The sequence below is a fragment of the Prionailurus bengalensis genome, chromosome A1 (genome assembly GCF_016509475.1).
Source record: "Prionailurus bengalensis isolate Pbe53 chromosome A1, Fcat_Pben_1.1_paternal_pri, whole genome shotgun sequence".
Lineage (NCBI taxonomy): Eukaryota > Metazoa > Chordata > Mammalia > Carnivora > Felidae > Prionailurus > Prionailurus bengalensis.
In genome coordinates, this window is record NC_057343.1 from 92,541,032 (window position 1) to 92,556,316 (window position 15,285).

General features: G+C 53.0%; 1 protein-coding gene across 6 annotated transcripts in view; it reads left to right on the forward strand.

Moving 5' to 3' along the window:
* COL23A1 (collagen type XXIII alpha 1 chain) overlaps positions 1–15,285 on the forward strand; it is a 350,062-nt gene that overhangs the window by 302,691 nt on the left and 32,086 nt on the right. For 4 of the 6 annotated variants that reach the window (XM_043585775.1, XM_043585755.1, XM_043585772.1 and 1 more), the window contains exon 5: positions 941–967. The exons of the other annotated variants lie outside the window; for them this stretch is intronic. In XM_043585775.1, coding sequence (XP_043441710.1) covers positions 941–967 — 27 coding nt within the window. The remainder of the gene's footprint in view (positions 1–940; positions 968–15,285) is intronic. 6 annotated transcript variants of the gene reach the window in all.

The following is a 15,285-nucleotide window of genomic DNA, read 5'->3' on the forward strand; positions in this document are numbered from 1 at the left end:
TTTTCAGAGCCCAGTGAATCCTGACGAATCAATTCAAGGAGCACACTGAGCCAAAATGAACCTTCTAAAGGAATTCCTTTTGGATGATCAGTTTTATTTTTGACTTCCACTTACCATGAGTCACGTCCCAATCGGCACCCTTCGGAATCTGGGCTTCTCCATGCATGTAGCAGCACCACACTGAGCCAGAAAGCGAGCCAGCAAGAAATGTGTAGATTTATTGGCCACGAGCAGTTTCTCCCTGTTGAGTCATTCCTGGCTGTCACATGAGGCTAGCCTGTGCAAACTTGCTAAAGTGCGTAATGCAGAGGGCAGTGGACTGATTCTTTTTTCTTTTTCTTTTTCTTTTTTTTTTTTGGCTTGGCTGTTAAACTATTAAATGTATTCAACAAATGCAGAAATCTCAAGCTGCAGCCTGAGATGGATGCTGATGTGTGGGACACAGGCCAGACAGTCAGTGCTCTGAGCCGGTAGGGGCATCCAGTAGCAATAAATGCCACTCCCCACCCCCCCATATCTGTGGCTTCTAAGGCTGTCTTCCTCCAGTCTACTCCCTCCCAGTGGTGACAGACAGGAAGAGCCATTTCTGCCCTTTAGTCCCGATTTAGGGAGCATTTTCCATGGTGATTGTGACACCACCCTTCAGAATCCCACATCCCCGTGTGGTCCTCACCATGTGCCCCTCCTGAATCGTGTGGGTGTGTGCCCTGGTGGCCCTTCCAGCCTGGCTCCAAGACGCAGGAAATGGGTGCTCCGTCTCCCAGACCCGCCGGAGCCCTGAGCACGTTCCCCCCACCCCCCAGGAGTCATTACCAACCATCAGCCTTTGCTGCAAACCCCGCACAACGTGGGGGGATCGGGGGCCCTGATTGAGTTATAAGTGTTGCCATATGGTTTTCTGCTGAAAGTCTGATTATTAATGACGTATTAATTACCACAGGGGCAATCAGGACGAGATGGCTACCCGGTAATTTGCCGTTTATTTTTTGCTCTTTGTGCCCTTTTCTCTCAAGCTGATCTTCTTCCTCTGAGCCTTTATTTAACTCTGTCTGTGCTCCTGCCCCCTCCCCCTCTTCTGCTTTCAGTGGCTGAGGTCTCTCTTTGGAGGGGATTAGCGTTAGCTCTGAGAAGGAAGGTGAGGGATGTGCAGACCTGCAGGGCTGGCCTGGTGGGAACGTCCGCTGCTCCAGCCATCCTGCAGGCAAAGCAGAGAGGCTCAAGAAGGAGCCTCCTTGGCATCCTGGATCGCCCCCCAATGCTCTTGCTTCCCAGACCATCAGCCCTGCACCGAGGGTCTAGCCCTTGGCTGTGGAGTGCCCCTTCCCCCCACCCCCACCCCGTCTCCCTCCCCCTGGCTGGCTTGGCTGCCAGCCTCTTCCCAGTGGGCAGGGGGCTGTCCTTCCCAGCCCACCGAGTCTTGTCAGCACTCAGGAACGGGAGACTGCTTGATCCCAGTTTGGTCTTTGTGGTGTCATCGCCTTCTCAGATCTTTTGAATTAAACCTAGAAGTTGGCTTATACTTGCAGTCAACGTGCCCCGCCCAGGCTGGGTGAGTGCTGCATGAAAAGCAAAATTTGATGTAGCTGTGTGGCCGTCCAGTCCTGCTCAGAGAGGTTAAGGACCACAGCCGTGGCATCCAGAAGTCCTGATGTATCAGAGCAGGGGGGTGACCTGGTGGAAGGAGAGCATGGTGGGACCATACGGTTGGGCGACAGAGTTGTTCTGTGCCTTCAGGTCAGGAAGGTGCACGGAGGAGAATGTTGGTTGATTCAGAGGCCTCAGTAATGACCAGATCTGGCCAGAGTCTGGATGGGCTGGTGATGGAAGGTGAGGGGGGGGTGGAGCTCCCCCAGTCCTGCAGGAATCACCTTCCCAGGAGGCTGTGGAGAGTAGTCCTGGCAGACCTGGGCTTATAGTGCCTCCTAGCTGGGCATCTCAAGGAGAGCAGGTAGTGGCTGGGTCAATGGGTTTTGTCCCTCTTCCCCCCTTATTGGCCCCTCTGAGCACAGGGTGACTCCCTGACTCCCTTCTCCCTGGCATAAGAGAAGATTTTGGTTGATGCATTTTTCCAGGTAAAGGACAGGAGTTCCAGACCAGCCACCAGGTCCAGGTGGAATCGGGGTTTGAATTCCATCTTTACCACTCGCTGATCTAAGTCTCCCTTTCCCTCCCTGTGAAGAGGGCAGTGAGGTTCAGGTGAAGTGAGGTCATGCCTGGAGCCTCCAGACACCAAAGGTGGACAGGTGACTGGGGCTGTTACAGGGCTGCCAGGGAATTAAGCCTGAGGGTTAGCATGTGAGGAGGGACTTGGTACCCAGCCTGGGCCAGAGATGGGACTCTGTGAATTGGGGGAGGGGAGGCCAGGGGATGAATGTGCTTGTAGTGTGTTAAGTTCTGAGCTTCCTGGGAAGAAAGTAGATTAGGGCCCAGCTATCCTTCCCCACTGCCTGGTCGGGCCAGGTGAAGGGTAAGGGGACCCTGTCAAAATCTCTGGTAACATACCCACGAGTGTACAGGGCTGGGGCGCCCCTTTTCCTGAGGTCACCTGATGGCGGTTTGAATGCACACCGCCTTTTCCATACAGATATGAACATCTTCCCTGGCTGGGCTGGCCCTGCCTGCTGCTGCGTCCAGGGTAATCATGCTTTCAGCACCCGGAGCCAGCTCATTCCAGCTGTGTTCCTCCACACACCCTTGTTCTTTTTTCTTATTTTTTCAAGAGAAAGAGAGAATGCAGGGGAGGGGCAGAGAGAGAGGGAGTGAGAGAATCCCAAGCAGGCTCCACGATGTCAACGCAGAGCCTAATGCAGGGCTCGAATTCACGAACCATGAGATCATGATCTGAGCTGAAATCAAGAGTCAGATGCTTAACCAACTGAGCCACCCAGGTGCCCCCAAGCAGCCTTGTTCTGGTGGTACCGTTTGGGCAGTCCCTTCCATGAGGCCCACAGGGTAGAGGTGACACCCTGCCTCTCTTCTTCTGTAGGAGAGAAAGCATGCCTGTGCAGGCAGGAGGTGGGTGGGAGGGCCTCCTGCAGGCTCGAGGGGCCTCTGTGTTTTGGCCTGAAATTCAGATCTCTTGGCCTGTGGAGGGCCTGGCTCCCAGCCTGGGGTGTGCTTATGGAGGGTTCCACGTGGTCATCCCAGAGGTTAGAGTGACTGCCACAGTTGGAGGGACCTGGGCCACCTAAGAGGCACTTTGTGTACTGAGTATCCACAAGCTTGAAGTCATTCAGACCCAACTCAGGATGCTGGCTCAGCCCTGTGGCCTCAGGCAGGTACTTGGCCTCTGAGCATCTGTGGAGATGATACGTACAGAGTTGGAATATTAAAATAGGGTAACGAATGCAGCGTCCATGCAACGTGGCATACGACAGACCCTCCATAATGTCACCATCTTTCCTCACCAAGGAAAGCCTCAAGAGAAGGAAAGCCCAGCTTAGGAAATCATTCTAATCCACCAACATACACTGGCAGTGTATGGAAAATGGCTTTGAAAACAGTCAGTTTTAGGAAAAGGTGTTTTTCTGCAGTTCAGTAAACTTCGGGACCAGCCTCAGGGAGGATCTTTTTTGTGTGTTAAAAACATGTCACTTCCTAAAGGGAAGTAAGAGCAAGAAAAATATCAGGCAGGAGGGTCATGGTGGAGACCATGCTGGCTGTGTGTTCTGGATTACTCGAGGCTGGCTCCTCCCCCTGAGTGATACCAGCTGAAACCAGGACCATATGTGGACCTAAGAGCTGAGGTCAGGAGACTGAGGCATAGGAACCAAGGCACAGGACTGTGGGGCAGGTTGTGGACTGACAAGGGCCCAGGGTCACTTTGTGCACAGCCCCCTTACACAGAGGCCAGCCTGTCCTTGATGCTGGGAGAGTTCGTTAATAGCTCCCCGCTGATGAAAACAGAAGTATGTTTATTATAAAACTGTCCCAAAATAGAGAAAAGCACAAAAAAGGAAAAAACGATCATCCGTAATCCTACCACCCACAGATTAGTCTTCTCAATATTTTGGTGGTTGTCCTTTCAGTATTTGTTATGTGTGAGTTTGTTTTTACATTTGTTAGTCTAAAAATGGGACTACTGGACATACTTCTTTGGAGGGAGCCTGGTTTTGTTTTTGTTTTTTTTTTTTTTCCTACTTAATATAGCATCCTTAAGATGGTATATCCACATCCTTAAGCATTCTAGGGGCGCCTGGGTGGCTCAGTTGGTTAAGCATCCGACTTCGGATCAGGTCATGATCTGGCAGTTCATGAGTTCAAGCCCCACGTCGGGCTCTGTGCTGACAGCTTAGAGTCTGGAGACTGTTTCAGATTCTGTGTCTCCCCTCTCTCTCTGTCACTCCCACTCTGCTCACACTCTCTTTCTGTCTCTCTCTCTTGAAAATAAACATTTTTTAAAATTAAGAAAAAAGAATTCTAGAAGGTAAGAGCTACATAGTATTTTATCATCTGTATAATTTTTTTAAGCTGTCTCCAAGTTATAGTGTTTATTTGACAATCTTTTACACCTATGGTCAACATCCTGGGAAGAAACTTAGGTGATTTCCATGATTATCTCCTTAGGATAAATGTCTAGAAGTTGAATTGCTGGACCAAAGGGTTTGCACATGTTGAAGGCTTTTGATGTGTATTGCCGGATTGGCCCCCTGGAGGCTCTTCTAATTTACATTCCCACCAACAGCTTACAAATGTTGCATATTTCCCCAAACCCTGGCCAACTGTGGGTATTATCATACTTTTAAATCTATGCCAATATGATAAGTTGAAAAAAATGTGCATATATGTATCCTGTTTTAATTTAGGGTATATTTTAATGAGCAGTACATGTAGTCTTTGAGATTAAACTAGGTTTAATAAAGTTTGCATAGACCTAACTGCCACCTGGTGGTAGAGCTTAGAATTGCAGGTATAGTTTAAGGAGGAAATCAACATTTTTGAGAGTTTCCAGATCCCGGTTGGTCCAGGGACATCATGGAATCAGCAGCCTAGGAGGAATTCTGAGCTTTGAACATTGTGAGTCAAAGGTGGGACCCACAGAGGAGCCCTAAGCACTTCACTCTCCTTGCATTTTGGGATAGTAACCAGCATTTATGTTAATAAAGTGACTTTTGACATCTCATACATAGGAGGCTTGACTCTGTTCAGTGAATCTGGAAGGTGTCATGCCCTGTGCTGGGTACTGGGGTGGCACAGAGATGAATCAGATCAGTCATAGTCTTTGGAGAGATGTGGGGGGAGGGGGACCTACACAACCAGTTTGCCATGGGATAGAGAGAAAGGAACAGTTAGGGGTCACTGTGACTTCCTGGGTATTTCTTATCACAAGCCTTTTTTTCTCTCCAAACCGTGGCTTCTGTCCAAGATGCAAAAGGCTTGTCGTGCAAGGCTCAATCTTGCTTACACCTTGACTTTTGCACAGAAAACATCAGACTCTCACCATCTGCTAATTACAGCATCAATACTCTTCCTCTTTGGTGTTTTGGGTTTTTTGACCCTTAACATTGAGGTTTTGTGACTTTCTGGTTTGCTTTACACCCTCCGAGTGCAACTTAAACATTTCTCGAAAAATGTGTTTTGGGTATATGTTACAGAGCTTAAGTTCCATGTATTTGAATGCATGAGGATAGCGCCAGGTTGTGAGGCTAGAGGTGCATGGAGATGATGAATTCCAGCCAGGCTAGGGTGGGGGAGCGTGCCCACTAAACCGTCAGTCAATGACTCTGTGCCAGATGCTTTCCTGGGTCCTTGGACCAGCACCGAACAAGAGAGACAAGGGGAGAGAAACAATAAACCAGGAAACCAATACACCAACAGACAGGAAATGTGCTAGGAAGAGAATAAGGCAGGGACGTATTGAGAGTGCCCGCCAGGTACCTACCTGGGTGTGTATAGCTGAGATGAAATCATCAGAAGTCCCTTGGGGAAGATGACATTTGAGCTGAGACTTAAATGGTGAAAAAGATGCAGAGATCTTGTGGAGCAAGTGTTCCTGGAGGAAAAAAGCAAGTGCATGCAGTCATGAGGTTGGGACAACCTTGGCAAGGCCACAAGCAGGCAAATGAGAGGGAAACAGTGGACCGTGACGCCAGAGAGATCTCCAGAGCTGTGCGGAGTAGCATCTTGTAGGATAACAGACTGACTGAGGCCGGAGGCCACGGAAACTTGGCTTCGTGTTTATAGAAACCACAAGCTGCCTTGCCAAGGGCTCAGAGACTTCCCCCCTCCTGAAGGGAGAAAGGACGGTCAACTCCCACCCCGCCCCCACCCAAGCCCCTCCAACAGGCCAGGGAAGCAAGTGTACTTTCTGACCGCTTGCTCTCACCCTGGGAGGTCGATGGTCTCCTCCCTACTTGACAGATGAGGAAGCTGAGCTCAGAGGCTAACAGCACTTGGCTGAGACCCAAGGCCCACCCGCAAGACAAAGCCTGGCTTAGCACACAGGCTGGGGACTCCTCTGTCACTCCACCCATCCTATCAGGAAGCAGGTCACAGCAGCAGTTGTGGGCTCAGGACTGTCTGCACGTGGGCAGGACGGTCCTTCTTCTCTTACCACTCAGGGAAACAGGTACTTGGAGTCAATGTTCTGTTTCTCGTCCTCCCCCCTTGCTTTTATCCGGCCCTGGAGCTCATGCCCCATTCCACCCCCATTATCAGATTGTTAAGACCCTTTCCTGCTCTCCCTAAAAAACAAAATGGAAAACCACGTCTAACTTAAAGACAGGAATCCGTTTCTTCAGCCCACGTTCCTTCCTATTCCTCACTCATAGGTCCATCTCATAGCTACTGTTAGAAATTAGGAAGAAAAGCATCCCCTCCTGATGAAATGTGCAATTCTGTTTCCCCGGCCAGGGGCAGCTGAATAGAGCAGGCGCCCAGCCAGGGAACTATGGTGATGGAGACCTCACCCCTGCTCTGGCAATCTCTCAGGCCTTCTGAGCCCCAGTGTCCACATTGGCGAAGTGTGAGGCTTGGCCTGGTGAAAACGTGGACACTATCAACACGGCGGGGGGGGGGACATGCAATGTGGTCCTGGTCCCCTGGCCAGTGACTCTGGGGACCTGAAGCTGAGTGCAGGGCCCCCACCCACCCAGCAGCAGAGTTCAGAGGCCACAGAAGCCCCTAGTAATGTAGACAGGTGTCTATACTAGAGAGACCTCCCTGACAACAGGACAGAAACTGGAGGAAGGGGGCCCAGATATGAGGCAGTGGCAATAATTCACAGACGATGCATGAATCAAGACTGCCCCAGCGAGGATGGAGGGAAAGAGGGCAGGTGTCAGAAATGAGAGGTGGCAGGCATTGCAGGCCAGGTGACAGGTGAGGGACCAGGACCACAGCGCCTTCACTTGGCAGAGCCCCACCCCCTCCCCCTCCCCCAAGACCACCCGGGACCCATCAGACAAAGTGCTCTGGAGGCTGGGGCTGGGGGCAGTGGGCAGGATTTGCCCTGTGTCTCCAGAATCAGCAATGGATGCATCAACAGCCTAGGTCCCAGGGAAAGCATAGCTCTGAGCTGAAATGTAGCATATGAGACAGGGTCTCAGCCTGGGACCAATTTTGAAATGAAAACCTCTGTTGGACCGTGTGGAATTAATCAAGTGAACAAAAAAAAAGGGGGGTGGGCCACAGAGCACCACACATTCATATGCTTTCTTGCACTCTCCAAGTTCAAAAACAGCTTTGATTGTAAAAATGTAATTAGTTAAATGATTCATCTGTAATATTCCAAATTCATCTGTTTTTAGATTTCGACAACCTACATCTCATTTTCATCTGCCCCCTGCAGTGATGCTCCCCAGCTCCCCACATTCCGGGTTGAGCAGGGATGGGATGAAAGGAGGCTTCTTGAGCCCCCAATAATGGCCCCCAGATTGGAACCTCAGGGAGACACAGCTGGGCCCGAGGGAAAGGGCCACCTCCCTGGGATTTCCTCTGCAGGGTCCTGCACCAGCCCAGGGTAGGCGCTCCTTGACTCAGGCCCATGGCCTCAGGCTCACTCTGTGTCCCCAGAGTCCTTTCGATCATCTCATGTGGGGTTCCCAGATGCCTTGCTTACCCTCTGAAGCTTTTTGTGTCTTCCTGGCAGTAGCCAAGAGCCCCCAGCGCTAGATAATCAACCTTCTCCCCAAGTTCAGCTCTGGGAAAGCACTTAGCAGACAGTCCTGTGGGGTGGGGGGCGGCAGGGGGCCCTTTGCGGGGTGTACCTGTGGTGACACCTTTGCAGAGAGCCACTCTCCAGGCTGATTGCTGGCTGAACCTCTTCCCAGCATCCCCAAAGCAGCAAAGCACTTCTCTGCCTTGTACGGAAGAGCTTGTTGGCAGACTTGCGCCAGGTCACCAAGGCAAACTCAGGCCTTCCAAGAAAATAAATTTGAGAGAAGGCAGTTATTTGGGTACAAAGGTGGTCCAGCCAGCTCCTCCTGAAATCTGAAATCAGGGACTGGACCGTGTCTTGCTCATGTGATGGAAAGAGAATGGGCTTTGGTACTCCATAGACCATGTGGTCTCAGTCACATCCCTAACCTGTCTTTGGCTATCAGGGCAGCCGGGTAGATGACCTCACCAGAGCCATAGTGCTGGGCACACAAGCTGGGTCCAGTGAGTGACAGTTCCTGCCACCGTGATGGTCACTGACCTCAGCAGGAAGAGCCCCCGAGGCTGAAGGAACTCCTCTCGGGCCAGTGTCCCCAGTGCACAACACCCTGGCTGTGGCCAGAGGACAGGAGTCCTCAGGTACCCAGGGCAGCCTTCAGCAGGTCAAGAGCGCCCTCTGGTGTGATCCCAGGTTCTGGCACCGGAGCCAGTGGGAAACTGATCATTCATTCCTAGAGGCATCCACTTGACAGTTGGTTCTTTCAACAACTATATATTGTGTTCTCACTACGTACGAATACTGTGTTTGACACTTGGGATGGAATGGCAACACAAACATCCAGGGGGTCCATACTGGATGGGGTTGTGGTTGACTGGGAGAGAGACTCAAAGCGCATGGGGATTCCAACCTCACTGTGTGCCATGGTCAGGGCTGGGAAGGTACCGGTTACTGTGACCACCTGCAATCCGAGGCTGGCCTGGTGGGGGTCAGGGGTGCTGCCCTGAGGAAGGGAGGTGTGAGCCAAGGTCAGAAGACAAGGAGGTTCTCTCACAAAGGGAGTGGCAGAAGAGTGACCAGAGAGAGGACACAGGGAACAGAGAACAAGCCAAAAGGGGGGATGGGGTGGGAGGAAAGCTCAAGAGGCCAATGACCCTGAGGCACCCAGCACCTTTGAGCTGGTTGGCTGCCTCCCCAGGGGCCGCAAGGTGGAGGGAATTGGCAATGGCATCCAACCTGGGAAGGATGGGACGTACACAAAAACTTGGCAAACCCATCAGGCTGCCCGGGAAGCAGTGAGTTCCCCGTCACTGGAGGTGTGCAATGATGGCACACCCACTTCTCAGAAAGGGCGTCTAAGGAGAGGTTGGTCTTCCCACAAGGGGGCTGTTCCACCAATAGGGCCTCTTTGGGGACAGGATGGGGACAGCTTGGGGAGGCTGGCTTTGGGGGTACTTGCCAGGCACTGCTAACGCCAGAGGGGGATGGTGAGGTGGGAAGCACGCAGGATTCAGGCTCGTGACCATGCCCGGCCTCCCCTAAGCTTCAGTTTCCTCGCCTGTGAAATGGGACTAATAAGGCAAGGGGTTTTTAGCTTTTAGCTCCACCCCATTTCCTTAGTTCTCGCCCCCAGAACTGGCCCAGGGCACTCCAGTCGTTCGTTAAACCACTTTCCTCTGGCACCCTCTGTACACCAAGCTCCGGGCAGGGCACTGTCACATTCGGGTGGCCACTCCATCCACACCACACCCCTCCTTTCCAGAGGAGGAAACAGGCTGGGCTTCGGGGAGTTAGGCAGCTGGCTTCAAGGTCTTCAGGGAGGGGACGTAGCAAGGACATCCCGCTCCTTTGCCATGCAGGAAGGCTGGGCATGAGGAGGAGAGCCAGGGAGGCTGGTGGAGGCTGGTGTGGGAGAGAGGCCAAGTCCTAGGCAGGGGCAGGTGGGAGACTAGAGAGAGGTCTGCAGTTTGGAGAACTGGTTCAGAGCTAGAAATGCAGGCTCACGCATTCACTGATGCCTTCCTTATGTGGGCCAGCGCGGGGGGGGGTGGGGCACACGCCCCACTTAAAGGGCACCCCTACCCCGTTCAGCCCATGCACACTGATCATTATCACAGCTTCCAATATTTCAAGAGAAGTTAGAGCTCCAAATTTTGCACAAAACCTCTGGATTCTTAAGGGTCCCCAGCAGTTCATTCCCAGTGGGTGATAATTGTGTTATCTGGAAACTGTGGAACGCCCATCCCACAGACCAGGGGGTGATGACCAGAGAGGCTGGAAAGTCAAACCTGAGCGACGCTGGGAGGAAGCAGGCAGATGGCCCAGCAGACTTAGGCTGAGGAGCAGGAGTGCAGAGCAGGGTGTGGCCTGGGCCTGGCCAGGACACCAGGGATCCCTCAGTGTCCTCTGTGAGCTGTCTCTGTCATTCTGCCTCCTGGTTTCTCTGTTGTACCTTCTGCCTCCCTTAGACCATCTCCTTCATGCAGTTCAAGCCACACTCCGACCATCATCACCTAGTCGGCCGCTCGGTCCCACTAGATCCCCGCCCCGGCACTTCTGCCACCAAAATGGGTGCCCCTACCTACTACTTCCAGTGCCTTCCACAAGAGTAGCACTGAGAGTGCCTGAGCCGGAGACAGGAGGCCAGAGGCCTCTCAGGTGGACACAGCCCAACTCACTGGCCATCTTCCATTGTCCCACATGCACTGGGAGTCAGGGCTCTTGACTCCCTTCACCCCACCCAGGAACAATTTTTCCTGCTACCTGACAGGGTAATCATGAAACTGGCAAATGTGTAATTTAAGCAGGTATTTGGGGATCGGTTCAAAGGCATAGCACCACCTCTCCCAGCCATGATGTATAATATGGACATATGTATAATTGCTTCCAGTGTGCACAGGATATACTGAGCATGCCCTCTCCCCAAAATAGAAGCCAGCTGGCTTCCCGGCCTCACGGAATCGTAGAGCTGAAAGGGACCCAGAAGATTTTCTTTCTTTTTTTTTTTTCTTAAGTTTATTTCTTTATTTTGAGAAAGAGAGAGGGAGGGTGAGAGAGAATTGCAAGCAGGCTCCGAGTTGTCAGCACAGAGCCCCACATGAGGCTCCAACTCACGAACCGTGAGATCATGACCTGAGCCGAAATCCAGAGTCAGACGCTTAACCAACTAAGCCACCCAGACGCCCCGACCCGGGAGATTTTCTAAGCTGAGGGTTACCAACCTAGATGCCTCTACAGAGCTGGCAGGTTATCTAGACGGGGCAGTGGGCCTGGTGGGGAGCACTAGGGCAGGGCAGAGCCTGTGGCCCTCCGCAAGCACTTGACTCAGCCGATCATGCCAGGCATGCAGACCCTAGGGTGTACCACCTTTCACTTTTTCTAGAAAAGTACAAACTCTGGATGTTGATGTGAAATGTCACCATTTTTAAATGTTGCAACTAATTCAGTGAGTTTGGCTTCAGTTTTAGTTTTGGTGTTTTAACTATACACACCAAGCCAAAGCTGGCTGTAGGCCAGTGCTTCACCATACAGACCAAGAGTAGGGGCAGTGGGGTGGCAGCTTGGGCAAGCCCCTAACCTCAGCAGGTTCCCAGAACCCCACCCAGCTGGAGTCTTCATGGCTTGCTGGCTTGGGATGCAATTTATTGGTGACTCTACAGAATGCCCCAAGGTCCCCGGGGAGGAACCGTGTGCCTGCACCAGGGCACCAGCCAGGCTGGACCCAAGAAGTGAGGGTCCTCTCTTTCCCTAGGGCGGAATTCAAATCTGGGAAATTGCTAAACCCGGACAGTCTTGCCGTGGTCCATGTGTGCGAGGAGCCTGGTCTGAGAAATCAGAACCACATTTGACCTGCCCCGAGGGGTCTGCCCACCCACTCTAATGAGGGAGACTTCACACAGGAATGTGCATGTCCCCAGGCCCCAACAGCCTTGTAATTTGATGAATTGTCAACATCTGGGCCATAATTACTGGTCCCTGGACTGATAATCCTGGTAAGCCCCCTCATCCAGGGGCCCCATCCCGGTGTAATTTGGAGGCTCCGTTCCCTGACAGGAGCCATCCGCATGAATTACAACGAGCAAGCGAGACGGACACCCAGCCCCAGCCAGTCTGAGCATTTACTCCTTGTCTGCATCTAAACACGCCGGTGTAGTGATTTTGGGTCAGCTCAGCAAAGAACTCTCGCACGCTGGGGGTCCTGAGGCACAGCTAACGGAGAAGAACAGAGCCAGCCCCCAGTGTAGGGTAAACAGCAGCCTTTGCTTCAGGGTTCCCCCGGGGCCAATGCACATCGAGGCACCAGCGATGGAGCCCAGCAGACTCCACGTCCCAAACTTATTTCACTAAGAAACCTTTCCTCCTTTGCCACTCTTGTTCATTTTTCTCAAAAGATGACTCTGTAGAACCCTGCTTAGGAAATCTATTCAGTGTGGGAGGGAGCAGACCCACCAAGGCACAGCCGGAGTCCCACGGTCTGCCACCTAGTCAGAGGACCACACAAGGTCACTCCGCAGGACTGCCCCTCCAAGAGCCAATGCAGACCCCACCTCCCTGTCAGCTCACCTACAGGGTCTCGTGTCTTTGGTGGGTCTGGGAGAGGAGGAGGGGAGAGGAGACAGACCTGGGACTCATCTTGAACTTGTCATCTGAGAGGAGGACATGCTCTCCATTTTACAGATGAGGAAACTGAGGCTCCGGGACTCTCAGGCCCCGGAGTGCAGCAAGGAGCCAAGCCCGCACACCACCAGGGTTTTTGTTTGCCCCTCACGCATCCGGAAAGCGTGCCGGAGCTCTGCTGATCTGCATGGGGCAAGAGTGGTTTAAAGCAGAGCTGAGCCTTGTAAACAGCTGTGGGGTTTCGTGGAGGGCAGAAGGTGTTGAAAACCTCTGGTGAATTCCATGGCTTTGATCAGGCGGGAGAGGGAGCTGGAGGGAACTGAGTGCCTGTGGGCGCAGCGCTCTGGCGTCTGGCCCTCAGGATCACCTGTTCTGTGGAAGCTGAGGTTCGGAGAGAGAGTTTCACTCGTGGGCTGCCCCTAGTGCCTTCCTTCCCACTCCTCTTGTGGGAGACGCCCACAGTTTGCGGCAGGGGATGGCTGCCCTGATGGAATAGGACCCCCGCCACCAAGGGTGTGCCTCCACCCAGGCTGGGGCTCTGCTGTTCCAGACTTCTCAGCTCCCCAGATGGCCCTCTGCTGTGCAAAGCTGACTTGCTGTCGGCTAGGACACTCAGCCTGGATCCTGCCCCACCGTAGTCCAGCCTGACCATGCCCTCCAGCCCATGCTTGTCCTTGGCTTCCTTCAGTCCAACCCCTCACCCATCCCTGCAGTGTTTCTCCTCCCCTAAGAGCACCCAGAGCTAGGCTTGGGCTTTTCTTCAGCCCATGGAAATGCCCAGTTCATAGATGGTCCACACAGCCTCCCAGTGAGGCTGGGAACACTGCCCTCCCGGAGACCCATGGGCAGAATGATAATTCAGACAAGTCTTGCAGGAAAGAAACCTAATTCACAGCATGTAACCCGGTGTTTCTCAAACTTACTTGGCCAGTGAACCTCTTCCCCAGGCAAGCCTCTTAACACACTCTGCAGAACAGTTTCCCTGATACCAGTTTGAGCAAGGCAGTACCAGTTTGAGCAAGGGTAGCTACGGGCAGGGCCTGTCCTCTGGGGGTTCACAGCCCAGGGCCCAGCCTTCCCCAGGATAAGAGGGATCAGTTCACTTCCCCAAGCCAGGCAGGTCCGTCTGGCTCCAAAGCCAGACTGTTTCCTTCCTCTGCCCCACTGAAGCCCCTCCTCAGTGACTCCCAGTGACCACTGGTCACCCAGCAGCCTCTCTAAGGGTCGGCTGTTTCCCCAGACAGGGAATTCAGGGATCTGAGCAGAGCTTTGTTGCCTAGATGTCATCAGAGATGAGCCCAGAGCCACCTGCACAGACCAGGGCCATGGCTGTGGGTCAGCTCCATCCCCAGGGACAGCTGGCACCATCTGCCCTACAAATGTGCACACATGGGTTTCTGTGTTTGCCCGGGAATCTGCTCAGCATCAGATCCAACCACCCGCAGCTCCAATCTTGGGTTCCTGGGGAATGGGAACAGCTTCCCTTGAGCTGCATGGTGGACATTTCCAAGAGCACAGCTCAGGCCACACCCTCTGCTTTTATTTATCAGAAACTACAAAATTCATTGGCTTCTTTTGAAAACTCTAAGTCCTGGGAACCAGGAGCTCTGTGATCCCAGATAGAGGCAGGGCCGTAGGAAGGAAAATGGGGGTTTTGCCACTTCTAGGCTTTCTCACACACCAGAGAGAGGCCTTGGGGACCACCAGGAATAATCTCAGAGTTGAAAGAGAGCAGAATCCCTCCCAGGAGATGGGAGGCCCAAGGTCACTCTCAAGAAGAGACAGCGAGGTCTGGCCATTGGAATGCTTTCAGAGACAGCCAGCAACAGGAGACTCCCCCTGTGGGGTCCAAGCCAAGGGAACATCCCAGGCTCCCTTCTGCAGTGCACACTTCTAGAAAAGCCGGCCACCTACAGCTCTGTGTGGTTTATGTCAACCCAGCAGACATCCTGGAACCAGGTCTGGGGACTCAGCGATGGACCAGAGGCACCCCCGGCCCTGGAAAGGCCCAACCCAAGATGTGTGCTCAGTGCCCAGCATGGGGCAGGAGGGCTTTAGGCATCAGACCAGGTGGTCTGGACATTTTCCTTCAGGAGTGAGGCTGCCCAGAAGGGCTCAAGCAGGAGAGCCTTGCATTCTAGAAAGTTCTCCAGGGCATTGCGTGGGAGACACTACAGGTATTAGGGAAGGGCCATGGGGATGATGCTCAGGTCTCACATGTATGTGGTAGGGCTTTCCTGGAATGTGGGGAGGAGGGCTGTGACGTGCCTCAGGGGCCCAAGGACCAGATTCCTCTGCAACAGGAAGACAAATGGAGCTACAGATGTCTGCTGTGCAACCCGCAGAGGGCTTTAAAAATAAGAAAGGCAGGGATATTATGCATGTGCTTCTCCAGGCAAGGACAACTTCCCAAAGCTGATGCCCATGGTGCTCTCTGGGAGAGGAGCTGGGGAGAAGAGAAGGTTTGCTTTGTCCCGTCTCCTTCTGTACAGTTTGTAAGTTTCACTCGGTGCACATAGCACCTTTTCAGCAGAACCCCAACCCCCAACACACACACACACAGGTCAGTGACG